Below are 20,879 nucleotides of genomic sequence, written 5' to 3' on the forward strand. Positions count from 1 at the left end.
TTTAATACTTAATATCTAGTGTTATTTACACTTAGCTAGATTAATGCGATGGTGTTGCGTTTATTATATTGCTCTCTTTTTCACCTTGTTTTCCCTTTTTTTCTTGGGCATCTTTCTTGGCCTTCTGACAGTATGTCTGATGGGTAAAGAACCAAACGGAAGAGGCAAAACAAAAAAAACAAAAAAATCTTTTTTGCCTTACATGAATGCTTGCACACGTTTCAGCAAACTGCTGCATCCAAAGAAATTAGGAATGGCTTAAGATATTTGCACTGCACTACATGTTACTTTTTATTAATGTGTTTACTAAAGTTGGGCAGCACCTGTGGAGCAGTGATGATCTCTGTTGCCTCACAGCAAGAAGGTCCAGAGTTAGACTGCAATGTGTCTGTGGGTTCAAAACCATGCGGTTAGTGGGGTTAGGTTAACTGGTGATTCTAAATGGCCTATAAGTGTTTATGGTTACCTGTTTCTGTGTGTAAGCTCAGCATCAGATTGGCAACTGTCCAGGGTGTACCCTGCCTCTCACCCTCTGGTAGCTGGGATAGGCTCCAGACAAAGGTATGGATAAGTTGAAGAGAATGGATGTTTGCTAAAGCCAACCAGTTTTCTGTATTGTACTTAAGTAGAGAAGCCTGTAAAAACATTCTTCTATTCATGTGATCTTAACATTAATCCTCCCAGTAAGGAAACACAAAGCAGTTTATACAAAGATGGAGTAAGTGTTATTCAAATGCCAGCTACTGTTTGATCCTGCCAAGTGATACGAAACATGAGGAGAAAAAGTGTTTGTTTGGCATCTGTTGCCATATTTAGCTATTAAATTAATTCTAATGAATAACCAAAGCAATAAAGACTGAAGCCTGGTGAACTGTGCATTTCCATATAGTCAGTGATACACCAGTCCATTGATGGGCATCGATGGCTCAAGCAATCAGTATGGTTATGTCCATCCATCCATTCTCCTTCAGTTATTGTTATCAGGGTTGCAGGGCCAAAGTCAGTCACAAACAGGTATATGTATCATGGTATTTTGCACAAAAAGTGGACAGTCTTCGTAATGACAGTAGCTCTGGACAGCTTTAAACCAGAAGCTGTTTTCTGTGCAGTGTGTAATTGTGTAGTTTCCTTCTGATATGTCAAGCTTTGTGAAGAACGATGTTGAATGTGCGCTAATAAAACCTCTCTTTTCTTGTCAGACGTACTGCTTCAAAACAAATCATCACCTGTGCAAAAAGCAAACTGAAACAGGCCGCAGGTTGCTTGTATTTGCACAGGCATATAAAGACGCGATGTCAGACCCTCCTAATTGCTGCATCTGTCTGGATGAGTTCACAAGCCCTGTGTCCCTCCCCTGTGGACACGTCTTCTGCTTGGGATGCATTGGAGAATACTGGAAAATCAACGAGGCCTGCCAGTGCCCCCTTTGCAAGACTTTGTTTCCTACCAGGCCACAGCTCAAAACAAACCAGACACTACATACTGTGAAAGCACCTCAACCTTTAAAAGCTGGAGAGGTTCCCTGTGACTCCTGCTCAGCAAAACGTCCTGCAGTCAAATCCTGCCTGATGTGCATGGCTTCCTACTGCACCACTCATCTGGAAGCACATTACCAGACTGAAGAGCTTAGGCGCCATCTACTGGTCAGTGTGGTAAAAAACCTCGAGGATTCTGTGTGTAAACTGCATGGGAAGAAGTTGGAGAAGTTCTGCAGGAGTGACCAGGCGTGCATTTGTGCTATGTGTGCACAGACAGAGCATTGGAGCCACAACATCATTTCTATTAGCCGGGAAGCCTTTAAGAAGAAGGTAAAGAAATTTCTGCTAAAGCTTTTTTAGAAAAAGTAGTTACAAATAAGTTTTGTTGGCAATAATGTAATAAGTATTCTCTAATTTCAGCTTAAAAAAAGACTAAAAAACTTGCCACTCAGTTGGATTCACATGCTATCCCATAATAATCTCAGACAATTAGTGTTAAAGCTGTTTTGTAAGTTATATTTGTTAACAAATTAAACAACAAAAGTAAGAATTTGCTTACATCTTGGCAGCCATTTCTTGCCTTTTCATTCCCTTTTTGATTACTTTTGTAAATTTGGATGGGGGTCAAAAAATTGAGTCTTTTTGTAATCAAAAAGTGAACTGAAGCTCTTGATGGAGTTTTGTTTTGTGTCATCCATCAACGCAAAAGAAACTGTCATCACGGGGTGCACAGGATTGCAACATACTTCAGAAGAAGCTCAGGAGACCATACGACGACTTAATTTAACAAAACATGGTACAAGTGTGCCTGCAGTTTGTCAGCTTAGCTGTGCTAATGCAGTGTCTCCCCACAGGTTATTGTAAAACGAAGGAGGATGAAACTTCAGCAAGAGGTTCAAGATAGAGTGAGTGAAGCTGAGAAAATCAAGCTCACTGTAGATCTCAGTGGACAAAGTCCAAAAGAGAAATGGCAAACAAATAAAGAGCTCGAACAGCTGGAAGATGAAATCGTTGAGCTCCAGAGGAGAAATGCTGAGCTAGAACAGCTCTTGAAGATTGAAGATGATCTCTTATTCTTACAGGTTTGCTTCCTGGTAAACTTAAAACCAACTGCAGCATTAAACACATGCACACAAAACACAACACTAATTTCAGTGTTGTGTCTCTCTTGTCTCTGCAGAGATCTCTCCATGGTGCTTTGTGATTCAAGAAACATGCTGATCATCAAATCTTTATTTATGTGTTTGTTTGTTTGTTTTTTAGCTATAAAATGATTATGTAATCTCAGCTGGGTGGGTGTGTTAGCTTTCAAGGAAAAGTACGCTCTGATTCATGAGAAAGAGATGAGAAGTGTCACTCAATTATTTTTGCATTTAATGTAAGGATACAACCAGCTGACGTTTAGCCTACAGTGAAACACAAACTTGAACTATTTATACTTTTGAACCTCAATAATACTTTTAAAAAGGAAAAGCTAGCTAGTTCCCAGGATTTCCAATGCCAAGCTAAGCTAAACTGTTGCTAAGCTAAACTAAGCTAAGCTGCCGGTGGCTGTGGTCATACATTTAATGTAAATGGTATTGAGCTCATGTATCACTCTGCCAGAAATCCAATGTATGCACTGAATTTTATATTTTATATTTTTATATTTAAAAAATGAATCGTTTATACGGGTTTAAAGAAACTGTGAAGTTTAGAAACCTCAGGGACGTTGAACTTGGTTGTATGAATGTAACTTATTACTGGGTGGGTGATGCAATTAACTGCTATTCAGTGCCAAAAATGCTTTTGTCTTCCTTTTTGATTAACCAATAAAATGTATGTAAAATAAAACTTATGATGAGCAATAGGCAGTATTTCGACCGAAGTCCTGTGCAATAAAAAGGTCTTGTGAAACTGGATACTTGATCTGTATGAACATGCTGAGCACACACAACACGCCCTGCTGCAGGCACACAGATGATTTGTTTATGCGTTTGCATGCCAACTCGTCTCTGGAGTAAAAAATGTGAACGGTTGGGAGTATGAACAGAAATGAAACCTAAACTCTAGGAGGAAGTCCAAAAGGAAGGACACACACTCATACACACACCGGGAATAAAGGGAAACGGAGACAGATGCCTTTGAGATCTCATTAGCTGAAAGGTAATACTGTACTTTTTGCATGAACTTCATATAAAAAGACTGATGTTAAATGACAGATATTACATGTAATATACAGTTAACTTACAACAATAGATTTAAATCAAATGTGTGTGATCAACTGTACTGTAATAGAAAATACAGTGTGTACCGGTACTTTATATTTGGTGTCGAGTTTCCTCCTCCAATCTTCAACACTCCCATTTGTGAGGCTTATTTACAGGGTGTGTCACTAGTATTCAGTGGTTTTTACTTCTTACTTTTAAGAGGGGCCAGTAGAAAGTTTCAGAGAATAAATCGTCATTGTATCCAACATATTGCCCACAAATTACAGTGTATGCAATTCTATTTAGTTTGACTGTTTGCTGACTTTATTAACTATAAAGTGAATACTTTGACCTGCACACATGTTAAATATTTGCAAATAACTTCTGTTGAATTTAAGTAAGTCCTGGTAAATAATATTAATCATAATACTTTAACTAAATGATATTACAAAGTGGAATTAATAAGCAATAAACTCAATCTTGTTCAGTTAGGCGTACTTCCTTTTTTTTTTTTTTTGTTAGGCGTACTTCCACTAGAAGTAACTAGAAGTGGATTTGTAAACTGATTCTGAAGCCTTTGTTTCAGCTCATCTTCTTCTGCGTAAGAGACCGTATTTACACGTTTAGAGATTAGAGCGCTAAATCATCAGATAATGCTAGCAAGCTTGGTAAACCATGTGTCTCACATGGACACAGAAAGTAGTGCTAATTAACATGACATGGCAGAATTTCATACATCAAGTCGTGACCACAAACTCTTTGAATGGTTAGTACAATTAATTCTGGGAGCTGGGAGGTCCAGCTCAGTTAGCTCAGTTTGTTTAGGTGACGACTATACATCATGTGGCTTAGTTGGAAATAGACACCCCCCGAGCAATGCATAGCTTTAAGCCTCAAGTGATTTAAGAAAGTGTCATATCAACCAAGTGCTTTAAAGCTGCAAGGAAGGTTTACCTAAGCCGCATACACCAAAATTTAGTTTTTGCTTCAAAGCTGAGCAATTTTACACAGAACTGTACGGGGATTAGTGGGTGAAGCTGGTACATATTGTCCACTATCCTTATTATTTCTTTAATAAAGGACATTATGAAGTCGATGACCCCTTACAAGGTTACAGTTTCCATTTATGTTAGGAACAACTCACGAAATGCATATTCTAACATTTGAATCCAAAACAAGAATTTCAAAGAAAATTTATTTGACAAAATAAAAGTCACTGTTACTTTTCTTAGTGAATAACCTTGTGGTCCTCTCTTGAAGCAGATATGGTCCCAACTTCAGCATCACCCAGTGAGCCCGGCTCGCTGGGGAAGCATCTCCACTGCTCCATCTGCATGGACACATTTACGGATCCTGCCACTACAGCTTGTGGTCACTCGTTCTGCAAGCTGTGTCTCGACCGAAGCAGTCATGTCAATGACAGTGTGTGCCCACTATGCAAGAATTATATAAGCAGGATCCCTGATGTTAATATAGTCCTGAGAGACATTGTAAAACAAATGAAAGAGATGCAGCAGGAAGACAACGATGAAGAATACACTGGAGCTGCAGGGGAGGTGGCCTGTGATGTTTGCAGTGACAAAAAGCTGAAGGCCAAGAAGTCCTGCCTTGTGTGTCTTGCATCGTATTGTTCAGTTCACCTGGACAATCATTTGTCAACAGAAAGGTTGAAGGGCCACAAGTTGGTGGAGCCGGTGGAGAATTTGGATGCGAGGGCCTGCTTGAAGCATGGACGCCCCTTGGAGCTGTACAGCAGGGAGCAGCAGGCATGCATTTGTGTTCTCTGCATGGAAGGTCAGGAGGAGGTTGTCTCAACTGAAGATGAATGGAAGAAGAAAAGGGTAAGTTACCATAACAACCTCTGAATATGTGTTTTGAGTCTTGACAGCATTGTATATATTTTACTTACTATACTTACTATATTGTGGCATGTGAAAGAATTTTCAAGTGCACAAAAAAGGAGTACACGTGGAAAAAATACATTTTTAAAGTATTATTTTATGTTTCTCCTACAGTCTGAACTTGACAACACCAAGACAGAGTTAAATGAGAACATTGACAAGAGAAAAACAAAGACTGCTGAGATTGAGGAAGCTTTCAAGAGCTGCAAGGTAAGCAGCAAGTAAACTGACTTTTAGAGAAAAGTCAATCAAACAACAAACCTTTATTTGTCACATACATAATTATACACAGTACAACATGTAGTGAAATTCTTGAGTCCGAGCTGCGGACAGGCTGCAGACATAGCTGTGCCATTCCAGGGCTTGGTTTTAGCATGGGGGGTCTAGGCAGGACCCTTACTGGATACCAGGTGGGAATCAAACTTGTGACACTCACTCCGAATGTGTGTAGTCTTACCACTACACTATCCAGCTGCTATCAGACGAGTCAAAGTGAAAATCTACCATGTCAGTTTGTTTTTCAAAGATAAAAATTGTGTTTATGGTAACTGACTGAATGCTGAACCTTTCTCAGAATTAACTTCCCTAACTAAACCAGTCAAAAAGTAGTGTGTTACTCTATGTAATACAGAAAAAAGAGGTGAACAGTCAAATAGACATTCCTGTTTCATTCCATTTTCAGGACCAGCTGGAAAATGAGTGGTGCGATATTGACAATGTGTTCAACGCTGTGATGGACATTGTGGAAGAAGCCCGTGCCAGAGCCCTTAAGCCAATAACAGACAGGAGGCAGGTTTTGCAAAAAGAAGCAAAATGGCCTTAAACATGATTTGAAAGCAGAGATCAACAAACTTGAAAAGGCCATCTCTGAACTAGATAACATTTCTGTTCTCGAGGACCACATCCTTTTCCTGCAGGTAGAGAAAACTTTGGGATGATATATGTGGCACATTCATAATCAGTCTGAAGGATAAACATATCTGATTAGCTACTGACATTTTGTTCAGCACAGCTATCAAACTGTTGGGTTGTATTTCTGTTTTGCAGAAGTACCCATCTCTTACAGACACGGGAGCCATCATAGACTGGGATGAGGTAAAGCTGGACACATCGCTGTCCTTTGGCACCATCAGGAAAATCACAACAAAAATGCTGGAAAAAATTCAGCAAGAAATGGATAAACTAACTCCCATTGGTAAGAGCAGCTAGTTAAGAGCAGTGAAAACTAAAAGGTTAAATGTTGACTTAATCAATCTAAAACTTTTCTTCTCGTCACAGAACTGAAGAGAATCCCAAAGTTTTCAGGTATGTGGTTCATATTATTTGCTCGCGTAGAAACTGTGACTTGTTTAAAATAAAGACTTTCTTTTACATGTTTTTAATTTTACAGTGGATGTAAAACTGGATCCAGATTCTGCACACCAACGCCTCGTGCTGTCTGAAGATAGGAAGGAAGTGAAAGATGGAGGAGAGAATCAGGAACTACCCTCGTTTCTCTGGAAGATTTGATATATTTAGCAGCGTTGTGGGGCAAAATACCTTATTCTCTGGGAAGTCTTACTGGGAGGTGGAGGTCAACAACAAGACGGGGTGGGATATAGGCCTAGTAAGAGGCGGTGCAAACCGCAAAGGGAAGCTCAAACTCAGCCCAGATAATGGGTACTGGGTTATTGTACATTATGAAGAAGATAAGTATGCAGCCCTCACAGCACCGCCAGTTCGTATTCACCTAAAAGAGAAACCTGAGAAGGTGGGAGTGTTTGTGGACTACGAGGAAGATCTCGTCTCCTTCTACGATGTGAAGGCTGAGTCCCACATCTACTCATTCACTGAGTGTTCATTCAGAGCTGAGCTTTACCCATATTTCAGCCCACACGTGAAACAAGAAGAGAAAAACTCTGAGCCTTTGATTATTTGTAGAGAGATACCAATGGAGTCTTAAGAAATGCATTTTAACTACAATATACTAAAGTTTGTTGGTCCACAACCTTCCTGTCTTTCTTTTTTCCGATACAGGAAAATGGGAATTATCAGGCATTTCATTTACCTTAGACTTTTTTTTTCATATATATCTTTACGTTTAGCAGCTAGTCACAGACCAATGATAGTAAACTAAGTAGTAACCGTTTATCTTTTCTCCGTTATTTGCTTTATTACTCAAAAGCCTTTAAAGCAGTCTTCGTAACCCCTGGTTTGGTCCAATCTATTAATTGAGATAATCAGAATCATAACACAAAACAATGCTGCTACAGTGTGCTCACACTGCTATTCAACATGTGAACCAGTCAAGACTTACAACCTGAGCCAGAACACAAACTCTTGATCTAACTGTAATTTAGACGAAGCTTAAAATACTGTGGTTAGTAAGAAGAGTGTGTGTGGTTTTCTTTTTACACCATGTTGGAGGACCAAATGGATCCTAGAACTTTGTGAATCAGACACTATTAAAAACTACACGTACTCGCACTCAACATTGTGACAGTTTTGCTTAGTAGTTACTTCTGTATTGTTTTTTTACGAAAGGTTATTCGATAACATATCCAAAGATGAAACAATTAAATTGCTTACACAATTTAATCCAGAAAGTTATTTTTTCTAAGAACAATCCTGAACATTTAATAGATTTAGCTTTAGATTTGTTTATAAACAGATAGTTGATCAGTTGAAAATGAAATTAGCAGATTAACTTATAATGATTTGTTGCAGTCTTGAACACGACCTACCTCTAGCTTGATCAGCTGCAACAGCAACAACAGTCTGTGTTTAAGTGAATGTATGGGCAATAAAGATCAGCAATAAAATCTTATGTTATAAGGGGCTTTCAAAACATATACTTTAATTATATTCCCAGTTTTTCAGTTATGTATCCCACTTAATTGTTTTGGGGTGTTTTGTGGCTGTTCTTTAGCACAGACTTGTATTGTGTTTAATTTTATTTTGAAGTTTTTCACATTGCAAACTGGTCTGTACTTTTTTATGGCAAAGCAGTGACTGAGGTCAGTCTGGAACTTGAGATAATTAAAGCAGAGCACAGACAGTTCTTGTAACCGAGTCAAGGTCCATAATTAGCTGTGTCACCACTGTCCCATAAAAAGTACACACAAATATCAAATGTACACTTTTACAGTTTCAAGGTTTCCTAAACCCACCACAGCCTCAGTGTACAGAACGATGCATCATCTGAAAACAACATAAAAATGTAAACTGCTTTCCTTTCCTTATTTTGCCTTGCTTCCAGAAAAGTAGTCAAATTTCAGGATAAATGAATGACATTCAGTGTTGTCAGGCAATGTCAAACAGCATGTCATGAATAAAATCCCTGTTTGAAAATATAACTTTGTCTCTCCTTTTTTATTCATCATGTGACCATGTTTGTGTGCCGTGAAAATATGCAGTTGAATCATGTCTGGGCAAATCTATCACGGGCGGTTGGCGGGTTTTTTTCCTCCTTCTTTTTTTTCTTTTTTCCGGAAACGAAAGTAAAAGCACAAAACAAAGCATACCAAACATCATGTCAGCACAGAGGTAACGGTAGACAAAGGAAGAGAAGAGTGCACAGTAGAGGCACCACATGCATCCATCGCCCTGATTCTATTGTAAGTAACACAGAGAGCAGATTTATCCAGCTGATCTTTGCTATTGTTTGTTACGATAGAAAACAGAGGAGAGCAAAATCAAGAATCCACGGTGCCCTAAATAATGAGGAGCCTGTACGTCATCAAGTCACAGCTTATTTCGGTGTGATGCTTGATGCCAGCCTGCTGCTTTTAATGCAGTAGGTCTGCAACCAACACAAGCCAGTTAGGTAAATAATATTAGCAATTAAAAATTTAGTTTTCTAATATTAGGGAAGTGACGACTTACAGTAGAAAAGATGGACCCGCAGCAGCTGTGGATAAAGGGAAGCTCGTCACTTTCGCTACCTGAGCCGCTGCAGCTGTTGTAGCTTGGATGTTTTTAAACGTTTATATGATGATCCAGATGTTAATGCACATTTTGAAAAGAAAAAAAAAAACACTTCATAGTTTTTGTGCGTACAACACAAGAAAATGGTAAAAGATAACTGTTCTCACATTTGAGGTAAAATGAACACTGTAATAACAATCACAGAAAGTTTACGTTCTTGATAGTGTTTCGTGAATCACTCGGTGCAGCCAGCACAGTTATTTTGAGAGCAAAAAAGGAAGTCACACAGCATCCTCTGTGTGTCTTTTGTTGTGTGTGTAATGCAGACACGCAGCAAAAATGGAGCTCCAGGTTTGTCACTCCTGCGGATGGTCCAAAGTGACAACTTACCAGGGCCTGAGAATTCACCAGGGGAAGATGGGATGCACCCCGAAGGGTGTGAGGGTTTCAGACCCTCCACAGCATTACACACAGAACTATGTGGGACACACAAAAACTCAAATGGACCTCAGGCTAGATGTCCGCACCTCTTTCAAGATTGGTAGGTTTGTTTGTTTTTTAAATATTATGTTGTGTGAGTTCAAGATTATAACTTTTCTTTCAAACTGATAAAAACACCCCAATAGGAAAAGACCTGATCCAACATGTTCTCACTCCCAAAGTGTAACATTTACGCTAGTAATCAGTATTACGCTCGGCACCAACATCCATATCAGAGAACATGGAATGAGAATGTTGGAATGAATCTACACATGTACCTTTATTTTACTATCTAACACTATCTAACATCAGTAAAGTTGTGGTTAGGGTTAGGGCTGGAATACATGGTTGAAACGTCTATTACTGAGGGAGCGTCATTCTCCTGGATTTCCTCCATAACCTGGCACCTACCATAAAAACATGGAAGGTCACCTTTCGTTTTCCTCAGGAATGCCGTGGGACGTATATTATGCCTCAGGTGTGAGAACGGGATCCCATATCAGCAGATTAAAGCGAACCAAACCGGAATTAGTTTAAAAAAAAATCATTTTCATTGCTATAAATTTCTATTTTTGCTTAAAACTATTTAAAATCTTCATTTGACTCTTGAATTATGTGACAAACAGAAACAACAGAATATTCAAACCTGAGCCTCCAGGTTTGTCACTGCGGATGGAATAAAGTTACGACTTACCAGGGTTTAAGAATTCACCAGGGGAAGATGGGATGCACACCAAAGGGAGTGAGGATCCCCCAAAAAGAGCAGTACAAATGTAAAAATCAGTGGGAGGAGGACACGGAATACTGGAAACCAGCTAAGAAGGCGACTGTAAAGGAGGAGGTATGAGTTTGCTTTTTAGGCCAATAAATGAGTGACAGGAAGCACTTTAAGCTTTGTCCACCACGACCGGCTTTTCTTTTTTTCAGAATGAAAAATAACAAAAAAATAATTTATAAAAGTAAAGGATGACTTAATGACTTTAGTTGCTTGATGTTTAGTTAAATCACGTGGTGAACAGACGACCCCAACATTTTGATAATCAAGGTCACCGAAAGTGTAGTAACTTGCAGATCCCCCTAAATGCTCCTAGCTGTCTGTGTTACTTTTGATCACTGTACAAAAACTTCCATGTTAGTGTTTTCATTACATATCAACTTTTTCTCAACTTTATCCGTCAACCTGACAGAATTTTCCAGAGTCACCAAGCGTGTACGGCTATGCCAACTCTGGAGCAACGGCCATATTCAAGGAAGAATACAAACTGAGTATGTACGCAGTTAGAATTTAGTAAAAACATGATTCTCATACAACAAAATGTGGAGGCTAACATGGAGCTGTGTTCTTACTTACAGCAGCTTCTGCATATACACAGCACTACTCCCAAAGAGCCAGAAAGTCGCAGCATCAGCTGCAGGAACACTCCACCCTTCCACAGGTACTACAGTTATCTTTAATAATAATAGTTAGAGTTAATAGTCAGCCAATTTTAAAGTGAGTAAACAGTAACATATAAATGTAATCAATACTTTTTAGGTGAGCAGGCCTGCCAGGGAGCCTTCAGCACCACCATACCCAGGAAATGTAGTCAGGCCTAAGGAGAAAAAAGTAAAGCAGAAAACATTATCACAGGTACCTTTTTGTTTTTACAAGTTAAGATATTTTTCTTTTAAACTTTAAAAGAAAGTTTAAACGAAGAACTGTTTTCTATCTTTTAGATAGAACACAGCAGCACGATGGTAGAATACCTGAGTGTTGACCTCTGTAGAGACTATACAACAACAGCAACCAAAATCAAGCAGGAGCCCAAATCACGTAAGTACAAACAAACAAAGACAAGTGTTACAGTTTATTCAAGACAAGTTTTGTTCAAATCATTAAGAATGGATTAAAAAAGTGTGATAAAAAAATCATCTGCTCTTAATTACAGCACTTCACACAACTCCACAGCCATCTTTCCAAAGAGCCAGCCGTCGCCTGCCGCAGGAGTTCCCCCCTGGTTTAGAGGTACTGTGGTTTTTTGCTAAATAATGCTTAAGCATGTGACAAACCACTAAAGTTTACTGCTGACGCATTTTTTAAAGTACAATATCACTGGAATTAAAGTGTTACTGTTTTCTGTATGTCAGGTACAAAGATCCTTGCCTCCAACTCCTCCACCACGGGAACAAACAGTGCTGCCTATGAAAAAAGACAGCAGGGAGCAAACACAGGTACAAAACAGATTGTTTGAAGTGTATCTTTTGTGTTTTAGTTATCCTTGACTTCTTTAAACAACCACATAATCAGTCCCAGCTACGGTAAAACACCAGGAAAAGCAGGTAATACAGTTTAAAATTTAGCATTGCCTTTTTTTTTTTTTAAATTGTATTTTGCTATTTAGATTCAGGATGGAAATATCTGCTCAAATAACTTTAAAGTGATTAAATATGTCAGTGGAATCAATATTTTTCAGATGAACAGACCTGCCAGGCAGCCTTCAGCACCATCATACCCAGGAAACATAGTCAGGCCTAAGAAGAAAAAAGTGAAGCAGCAAACATTTTCACAGGTACCTCACTGTTTTAGATTTTAAGGTTATTGTATTTAGTTTTTTCCAGTTTAAGTAACTTTTTGTCTCTCTTAGACAGAAGACAGTAGAGAAGTGGCAGGATATCTGAGCATTGACTGCTGTGCAGACTATCCAACAACAACAACCAAAATCAAGGAGGAGCCCAAGTCACGTATGTATAAACAAAGAAATTAACAAAATCTATACAAAAGAACATGTTTTTTTTAACCTGTCTGAAAAAACCCTCCTTTTTATTATAGCACTAGCAACCCCACAACCATCTTTCCAAAGAGCCACCAGCGTTCAGCAGCAGGAGGTAGAGTACTGTGATTTTCTCTAAGTGTTCCAGCTTGTGCGCTAAAACAGCAGAGTTTGGTATCATGTAGCGCTGTGTTTTGAAAAAGAGGAAGAAGCTGTGTTTTCTTTTTCTATGTTTCAGGTTCCCCTGGAAGCAGCAGTGATGCTCAAAAATCAAAAGAGGAAGGATCAAACACAGGTACCAGACGGGCTGCTTGAAGCAGAACCTTTGTTTTAGTATTTAATCTTTAGCATTTCACATCTATAGTACAGTTACTGACTGCAGAACATCCCTCAGAGAAAGAGTTTGGTGAGGGACTGTCCAGCACCAAACCAACTAATCACATCATCCTCATGTACTTTGTCTTTAATGCTAAGCAGCAAATGTTAGCCAAGCTGGCATCATGATCATCATAATTAACATGCATGTAGCCCATCTTAGTCTACTCTTTGACAGCATCAATGAGCAGTTAGCGTGGCTGTTGTTTTTTCATTCATTCTATAGTAAAAAGTCTTCAATAACGGCAGCTAGTTTTCAAATAGTTTCATTTTAACCTGACAGAATTCACCAGGACCAGCAAAGACAAGCAGCAGTAACAGCTCTGCAGCAACGTTCAGAGAGGATGAATACGAATCAGGTGTGTACAGAGCTACGATCTAAGAGTATGACTTTGAATAGAAGCGAAAGCTGGAACTATGATCTTTTTACAGCAGCTTCTGCACAACGCTCCAACCAAAGAGCCAATAACTCAAAGTCAGACCATCAACTTTACGAGTTCCCCACCCTTCCACAGGTACAATGGATCCATTCATAGTACTTTAAAATGAGTAAACAGCAGCATGTAAATGGAATCCATATTTTACAGGTGACTGCACCTGCCAGGGAGCCTTCAGCACCGCCATACCCAGGAAATGTAATCCAATCTAAGGAGGAACAAATAAAGCAACAACCATTATCACATGTATGTCACTGTTTTAGACCTTAGGACTTTAGGTTTTACACATGTTTCTTCAGGTTAAGAAACGTTTTGTCTCTCTTAGGCAGTAGACTGTAGTGCAATGACAGGATATATAAACATTGACCCATCTGCAGACTATGCAACACCAGCAGCCAAAATCAAGGAGAAGCCAAAATCACGTATGTGTGACCAAAGAAATAAAGTTTATTCAAGACAAATTATTTTTAAAAAATTTGTCTGGGAAAAAAAACATTAAAGCAATCCTTTTTTCCTCACAGCACCCCCAACCTCACAACCATCTTTCCAAAGAGCCACCAGTGACCAGCAGCAGGAATTCTCTACGGGTTTGAAGGTAGAGTCCTGTGACTTTCTCAAAAAATGTTTCGGCTTGTGTAACAAACCACCAGAGTTTGGTGTCATGAAGCAGTGTTTTGGTAAAACAAGAATAAGATGTGTTTCTCTAAAAATGTTTCAGGTTAGAAGATCTGTCGGAGAACCTCCAAGTACTCGAGAACCGGAAACAGCAGAGCTGCTAGAAAAGAAAGAGACGAAGGATCAGAGACAGGTACTGAATAGACTGTACGAGGCCGACCTTTGTTCAGGCATTTAGTCAAATTTTAGCCATTAGCAGTCAACATTTGCATTAAAGTGCATGACATCTTTCAGATGATGAGTCCAGCAACCACAAACCCAGCACCAGCAGGCCAAGCTGAGGAAAATCACACACAGAATCAAACATTTTCACAGGTACTGCAATTTAACACATTAGACTGATGACCTTTAACCCGTTAAGGCCTGAAATATGAATTGCCAGAAAATTCGACCGTATCTACAATGAACATCCACCACTGTAACAAAAAAAGTAGCTCCCCCTTTAAGTGATGAATGAGCTTTATGCATGTTTTTAAGCCAGTGTAGTCCTTTCTTTTATAAAATCGAGCCTCTTGTGACGTATACTAGAAACATTATTTTATTCATTCACTTTATTTCTGGTTGTTTTGAACGTTACGTGTTTCAATTTTAAACCTCCAGGCAAGCAAATCAGCCAGAGACCACCCGACAGCACCACCTCCGGTCCCGCCGAAGAAGAAGCATTCGGCTTTATTCAAGGAAAGGCTGGAGAGGTTCAAAGCTGAATTACAGCCAAAACTTCAGATGACAGAGGGGAAGAACTGTGAAGTCAGAGCCTGCAGACCAGAGGTAAACAGGAAGCTGTAGCATGTAGTCACCAACGGCACCTGATCAGAATTAATCTAATTAATTTAGCTACATTTGAACTTTTAATCTAAGACTTTTTAAGCATTGTCGTTGAAAACATCTTACAAATGTTTGAGGTACAGTTTGTACTCTGAAATGTTGTACTCTCGTTTTTTGACAGAACGTTTCAGATGTAATGAGTGCAAACACACAAACAAGTCCTGCAGCAGCGGACGTCTCACCGAAGGACAATCCAACACAGTGTATGTGATCGTATGGTTCAGTCGATAAACATTCAGAATCAGAATACTTTATTAATCCCACAGGAAATGATGTGCCCCAAGACAGTAAGAGTAACTAACTCAACTAAATGAAATATTACAACATATAACAAAATAGCTCTACTTAATAAATATCCTAGCTTATTACAGAAAATTAAACATATATATAGTTGACACTGAGGTGCCCCTCTATGATTTCAGGCTAATGCATTCATGCTCAATGATCTAGCTGTTGTGTTTGTGTTTGCAGTGGATCACGCTGCAGAGGCTGAACTCTCCACTGGTGTGAAGGTACAGAGTCTTGCATATCTCTCACTCACAGTTGTGACACTGCAGAGCGTTCTGATGGGAATGCTTGAGTTTGGTTGTCGCTATGGATGTTTTTTCAGGTGAAGGAACTCGCCCGCATGTTTTCAGCCAAGGAAACGCTGATTTCAACAAAGGAGAAACACGGAGCCAACCAAAAACCATCTCAGGTAGAACACCCTCTTATATCCTGTACTACATCCCCAAGTTAGGGATAACCTAGAACAGGGCTGTCAAACATAAGGGCCAGGGTCCTGTATGGGCCTGGCAAAGACTTCAATCTGGCCCACTGGATGTTTTTGGAAAACGTGAAGGAGGTCATATATTTTTAACTTTTTATTTTATAACTACAGACAGGTCTGTGAATTATGCTACCAGAACCTTTTCTGCAATTTATTTTTTACAATTTTCACACAAAGAGTCGTGCTGACAGTCCTTTAACCTCGGTTTCCAACTGGGGGAAAAGGAGCAAAAAAAGGATCTTACGGCTTTGAGGTGCTCAATATGTACTGCAATTTATTTATTTACAATTCATTATTTCCTAAATGCACTCAGCTGAAAACATAATTCAGAATGCTCTCTCAGCTTCTCAGCTCTCAAATCAATTCCTCACTGCTGCTCAGTCCTCACATTTCAAGATCCCAGTAAACAGCTGCTCTCTGCTGGCTGCCAGCTAGAGGTTGAGAGGCTGCTGTCCATCCAGTCATCAAATACGCACTCAAAGCAGCCAATCAGCAGTCTCCACCTGTCTCAACAGTCAACACAAACCTGATCACGGACCAACACCTGTGCTCGAGCCTGAAGGCTAAAATACACAAAATATAGAATCTTTAATCATGTCTACGGTGACCCCCCACCCCTCCCCCCACCCCAAACACCATTTAATGAATCACGGCTTTCTAATATGTTCAATATCTTTCAGGTGAAACTGCTGGCTCAAAGGTTTTCAGTCATTTCTGCCCAGGAAACAGCAGCCAAAGCAAAGGAGGAGCACGGGGAGGAGCAGAAACCCACACAGGTGCAGGGCGAGTGCTTCTGTTGCCTTTCCTCCATCATTGGAAAAGTCATTTAGCTCTTTGATCCAGCCTGAAGTACCCAAATAGCTCATGAGTGGATCCTGTTTTAGCTTCAAGCTGCTGGTTGAGCAAAATATTACATTTAAAGTTTTTATGTTGGAGTTCATTGTTTTTCTTTCTGTAGTTCAAGACCTTGTGTCCGTGTCGATGCAGCATCATCAGGCACGCACTCTTTATTTACAGAACACACACATTTATAACAGGAAAGAGTCGCTACTCTCTCTCAAAGCAGTGGCTCTTGCTTCTCACTGTCAAGTATGCAGATCAGCTACAGCACTTCTGTGTGGGCATGTGTCCATCTCCAGGTCTGGGCAAACTGCCTAATAAGCGCAGGTTAATTAGGGAATGCACAGCCAGTGTCCCAAATACTCCACCTACTCTCTGCACCGCACTGCACCACTCCTCCTCCTGCAGTTGAGCCAGAACCGTGCCCCTCTGCGAGCATGTTTCACAGAAAACCATGAGCTAGATGAATCCATCATGAAGAACACATATATCATATATGTTTGCAATATATCACAGGAGACAAATACAGGGAGCTGTGTTGAAATTCTTCATGCGTTATAAACTATTATCCACCTTTTCTGACAGATGGTGACAGATTCAAAAAGCGATCCCATTGAAATCAATTCTGCAGCAGCGAAAGCATCACTAACAGTGGAGAAGGATCCCAAAATATGTATGTCACAATATGAGAATGTTTACATGTAAAATTGAGAAAAATACAATAAAAAACATGGCTGATGATTACTATCATCTTTTTCTACAGCGTGTGAAAATGCACCACTCTCAGATTTCTCCTCCGGTTTGAAGGTACAACTTCCTGTGCACGAAAACGTCTGACACTCGTTCAGCCAGACCTGACAGCTTGTTTCACTGCAGCTGCTGCACCTGAGTGTTTCTTTACTACAGGAGAGGTTTCATCTGTTTTCTTTGCTTGATTGTTTTCAGTTCTTATTGCTTGCTGCATTTTAGGTGAAGGATCTGGCCCGGATGTTTTCAGCCAATACAACACAGGAGAAAACAATCGGACTAAAAGAGAAACGGAGAGAAGAACAGAAACCTGCAAACGGGGTAAACCACAGTCAATGTCATTTAGAAAGCAGAGAGCATAATGTGGTTTGTACTGTAGAGGGTGTAGAGGGGTGAAGCAGGAAATGCTGCTAAAGCAGGAAGTGTTGGTTTTTCTTCTGATGATATTCTTGGTATGAGTGAAAACAGAAACATATATTCCCTTTTTGGGTTATGCAACCACCAAAGAGGGTGATTCTTAGTTTTTAACAAATTCTGTTTCCTCTATCGTTTTGCGCTGACTTCACCACAATCTGACCAAGAAGTTTTAAAAAAGAGCTAAAAGTCATGTTGAGATAGCACAACTGTGCCGGGGTTAGCACATGTTTTCTAGTTTTACACTTTCTGTGTTAAGCTTTCATGTTCTCCTTCGGCTGACCTGATGTGGCATAAGTGGGAAAGAAGATGTTGTTTTATCATCTTTACTGCTGACTTTGACCTTTTTTATCAAAAGACCAAAATGACCGTCTGTTGAGCAGCTGCTAGAAAGTAAACTGGACTTTTGTTGTAGCTCTTCCAACTCCCCAATTCTATAAGACCAGAACACGTCTGGGACTCCATTTGGACACCGATCAGAAAGTAGTGCTTTGTAATAACACAAATTTTGCTATTGATCCAATACAATACTAGTACTGCCAATACTGATGCTTTGAACCTATAAAGGCAGCTTATGTAGGAGAGAGCAGTGTCTCATGATTTATGAGCTTAATCATCACTAATTGAAACATTGTGAACACATTTTACTGGACACTAAATCATTGTGATTTTTATTTTGTACAATAATGAGTTAACAAAACACACCTTTTGGGTTTTCATGTGTTCTGAAACTGGATTATTTTGGAGACATGGACCCGTAAACGAGTCTGTCTCTAAAGGACTTTGGGTCGCTGTGCTGTAAGCTAACAGTAAAATAGATGTGTAGTCAACACAAAAAGGTTCAGACATGTTTCATACTGCATGTTCAAGGGTTTTTTTCATTTCCAAGAAAAAAAAAATTCAACACTATTAGTAACAAAGTAACAATCCTATCACACAAGTATTGATCCGATACCAATACCACCGTTGGTATCCATACCATCGATATTTAGTTGGATCCGCCCACCTCTATCACAAAGTCCATGGTAAGGTGATAATTCGATGGATACTTGAGTGCCTACTATCTTTCAGGTGAAGCTGCTTATCCAGAAGCTTTCAGCCAGGGAAACTAAAGATCATCAAAAAGAGAAAGACCCAGACATGAAGGATCGAAACCACTCAAAGGTACGGCACACATTTCATATTTAAAATATCTGTTTCAGATTTTTCCTCAAGCTTTTACTCCTGAGTTTTGGAACTGCAGCCAGTGCTCGATTAGCAGCTGATTTGCTGGAAATGTGGAAACTCAAGTTTCAAACATGTCTTATTGTTTCAAAATAAAATCCTTTTTAACATTTTCTGATGCTTTTAAAATGAAAGAGCAGTTGTGGTTTGTGTTAGCAGCTAGGTAACTGTGTTTTGGTTTGGTTGCTTTTAACTGTGAAAGCTAACAAGTAGGTAGCTGAAGACCATGAAATATTATTATAGCTTTTAACAAGCGGTGCTGTGACTGCAACTCCAAACTCAAAGCTTTTTTTAAACAGTGCCCCGTCACTACTGTTGTTGCTTTGTTCCCCTCATCCTCTTTTTCCTTCTTTCTTATTATTCTCAGAAGGATGAATCCTTTCGTTTACATTTATTTGTTTGCATCATTGTTGTCATGGAGTTTGTTTAAACAGAATTATGTGTGCCACTTGCAACAAGCATGAGTGGAGGCAGGTTGGTCCCCCTAAGGGAGGTCAGGTCTTGCCTACTGTCACTGTAAACTTTTCACATTACTACTGATGTAGTTTAAAATGTGTCAGCCCTTTGGGTACCCCCTAATTGCCTGGAGAGGGGGACCAAAAAAAAAAGTAAAAACAGTTTGATCACGTCTCATTTGTATTCATAGCAGGTATGATTCCTGTTTCCTGGCATTGTTATATTTACAGATGTGTTGTTTTTGTTGTAACTGTAGTGGATGTAATGCTGGATCCGGGCACAGGGAAGCAAGTGAGAGCCAGAGAAGAGAAGCAGAAAGCTCCAGAGGCTTAGACGTAATTCAGCAATCTGCTTGGGCTCAGCTGCCTGATCCATGGGAAATCTTACTGGGAGGTGGAGGTTAGCAACACGAGCATCTGGGTGTAATAAAAGCCAGCACAAGCCGTAAGGAGAACCTCTCACAAAACCCCAAAAATGATTCCTGGGTGATCGCAAAAAGATGACAAAGTCTGCACAGTCCTCACAGAACCACCTGCTTCCTTTGCCCAAAGGAAAACCTCACAAATGTTGGAGTTTTTGTGGATTACAAGGAAGGTTTTGCGTCATTCTACGAACCACAGAGTGTTTGTTTACTGGGGAACTTCACCCCTATTTCAGTTTGCATGTTAAAGAAGATGCTTACCATCAGTAACTATGCATGGGTGTTTGTGTATATTTGCAGTTCTTATTATTATATTTTTTTCTTTAAGTGCCATGTTTGGTAGCATATGCGCAAGTTCTGCCCGGGTGTTAATGGTAAATCATTCAGTCCCAGTCTGCTGTCATGTATAAGCCTAGATGTTGCCCTGTACCTGTGCATGTGCAATGACAATAAAGTTGAATTCTATTCTATTCTATTCTATTCTATGTTGCTTTTGTTTCATGAAAAATAAATAAACTCATCTATCTCTCTGTCTCTCTCTTCCTTATCATCCAGTGAGGAGGATATGACAATTACAGAGTGCAGCTACTACACTTTTATTAGTGTTCAGCATGAAAAGCATGAAAAAAAGCCCTGCGTGCTAAATGAGGAGTGTCTTTTGCGCCCCACCTTCTCCTTTACACTTTACTGCCTAAAAGTATTAAATACATTAAATACCCACCTAATCGTTCTAACTGATGTCATGTAAAAGATCGCATCAGGCTTCCCGTCAGTTTTAAACTTTGATTTTTTGGGGGATTGTAGTATTGGTAAAAAACAATACACTTCTAACCAAGAAAAAAAGTGTCGGCATGAAAAACTAATTAACTGATTAAACTCATTATGACTTCATCTTGACTGCCTGTCTTACACATTAAACGGCTTTTATCGGAAGCTTGTTTTAATATGTATTGTGCTACTGTTGTAATGTAAGCTACGTTAAATACTGTTAT

The 20,879-nt window shown here is 39.5% G+C and overlaps 2 protein-coding genes across 8 annotated transcripts; both read left to right on the plus strand.

The window, feature by feature from the left end:
• Nucleotides 1-2,754: 2,754 nt before the first annotated feature.
• Nucleotides 2,755-20,334, plus strand: LOC120739322 (serine/arginine repetitive matrix protein 1-like). 7 transcript variants are annotated; one of them, XM_040041061.1, is made up of 36 exons: nucleotides 2,755-3,623; nucleotides 4,928-5,508; nucleotides 5,683-5,778; nucleotides 6,251-6,485; nucleotides 6,616-6,763; nucleotides 6,847-6,873; nucleotides 6,959-9,373; nucleotides 9,801-10,015; nucleotides 10,581-10,795; nucleotides 11,142-11,220; nucleotides 11,308-11,390; nucleotides 11,489-11,584; nucleotides 11,671-11,767; nucleotides 11,883-11,959; nucleotides 12,082-12,165; nucleotides 12,408-12,503; nucleotides 12,579-12,675; nucleotides 12,764-12,819; nucleotides 12,943-12,999; nucleotides 13,363-13,438; nucleotides 13,512-13,594; nucleotides 13,667-13,762; nucleotides 13,842-13,938; nucleotides 14,038-14,111; nucleotides 14,235-14,324; nucleotides 14,426-14,506; nucleotides 14,792-14,959; nucleotides 15,138-15,219; nucleotides 15,488-15,528; nucleotides 15,627-15,713; nucleotides 16,466-16,561; nucleotides 17,211-17,298; nucleotides 17,389-17,432; nucleotides 17,595-17,693; nucleotides 18,858-18,950; nucleotides 19,723-20,334. In XM_040041061.1, exons 8-36 carry the CDS (start codon nucleotides 9,814-9,816, stop codon nucleotides 19,729-19,731), a joined length of 2,643 nt encoding a protein of 880 aa, XP_039896995.1. In that variant the 5' UTR covers nucleotides 2,755-3,623; nucleotides 4,928-5,508; nucleotides 5,683-5,778; nucleotides 6,251-6,485; nucleotides 6,616-6,763; nucleotides 6,847-6,873; nucleotides 6,959-9,373; nucleotides 9,801-9,813; the 3' UTR covers nucleotides 19,732-20,334. The 7 variants fall into 7 exon arrangements, with proteins under 7 accessions (XP_039896995.1, XP_039896992.1, XP_039896996.1 ...); XM_040041058.1 differs by having other exon boundaries at nucleotides 4,931-5,508; XM_040041062.1 differs by having other exon boundaries at nucleotides 4,931-5,508; nucleotides 13,515-13,594.
• Nucleotides 4,933-7,510, plus strand: LOC120739377 (E3 ubiquitin-protein ligase TRIM39-like). Its single transcript, XM_040041137.1, has 7 exons — nucleotides 4,933-5,508; nucleotides 5,683-5,778; nucleotides 6,251-6,361; nucleotides 6,616-6,763; nucleotides 6,847-6,873; nucleotides 6,959-7,023; nucleotides 7,124-7,510. Exons 1-7 carry the CDS (start codon nucleotides 4,933-4,935, stop codon nucleotides 7,508-7,510), a joined length of 1,410 nt encoding a protein of 469 aa, XP_039897071.1.
• Nucleotides 20,335-20,879: the final 545 nt, after the last annotated feature.

The sequence above is a fragment of the Simochromis diagramma genome, unplaced genomic scaffold, assembly GCF_900408965.1.
Source record: "Simochromis diagramma unplaced genomic scaffold, fSimDia1.1 OVJJ01000370.1, whole genome shotgun sequence".
Taxonomy (NCBI): domain Eukaryota; kingdom Metazoa; phylum Chordata; class Actinopteri; order Cichliformes; family Cichlidae; genus Simochromis; species Simochromis diagramma.

What these genes read in the sequence shown, in the direction of transcription:
- LOC120739377 (XM_040041137.1), top strand. Translation starts at nt 4,933, where the DNA reads ATGGTCCCAACTTCAGCATCACCCAGTGAGCCCGGCTCGCTGGGGAAG. An exon ending in GGATAAACTAACTCCCATTG is followed by an intron (nt 6,764 to 6,846) that starts GTAAGAGCAGCT and finishes TTCTCGTCACAG; the next exon opens with AACTGAAGAGAATCCCAAAG. An exon ending in TGTCTGAAGATAGGAAGGAA is followed by an intron (nt 7,024 to 7,123) that starts GTGAAAGATGGA and finishes TTCTCTGGGAAG; the next exon opens with TCTTACTGGGAGGTGGAGGT.
- LOC120739322 (XM_040041061.1), top strand. Translation starts at nt 9,814, where the DNA reads ATGGAGCTCCAGGTTTGTCACTCCTGCGGATGGTCCAAAGTGACAACT. An exon ending in CAAGGAGGAGCCCAAGTCAC is followed by an intron (nt 12,676 to 12,763) that starts GTATGTATAAAC and finishes TTTTTATTATAG; the next exon opens with CACTAGCAACCCCACAACCA. An exon ending in AACTCTCCACTGGTGTGAAG is followed by an intron (nt 15,529 to 15,626) that starts GTACAGAGTCTT and finishes ATGTTTTTTCAG; the next exon opens with GTGAAGGAACTCGCCCGCAT.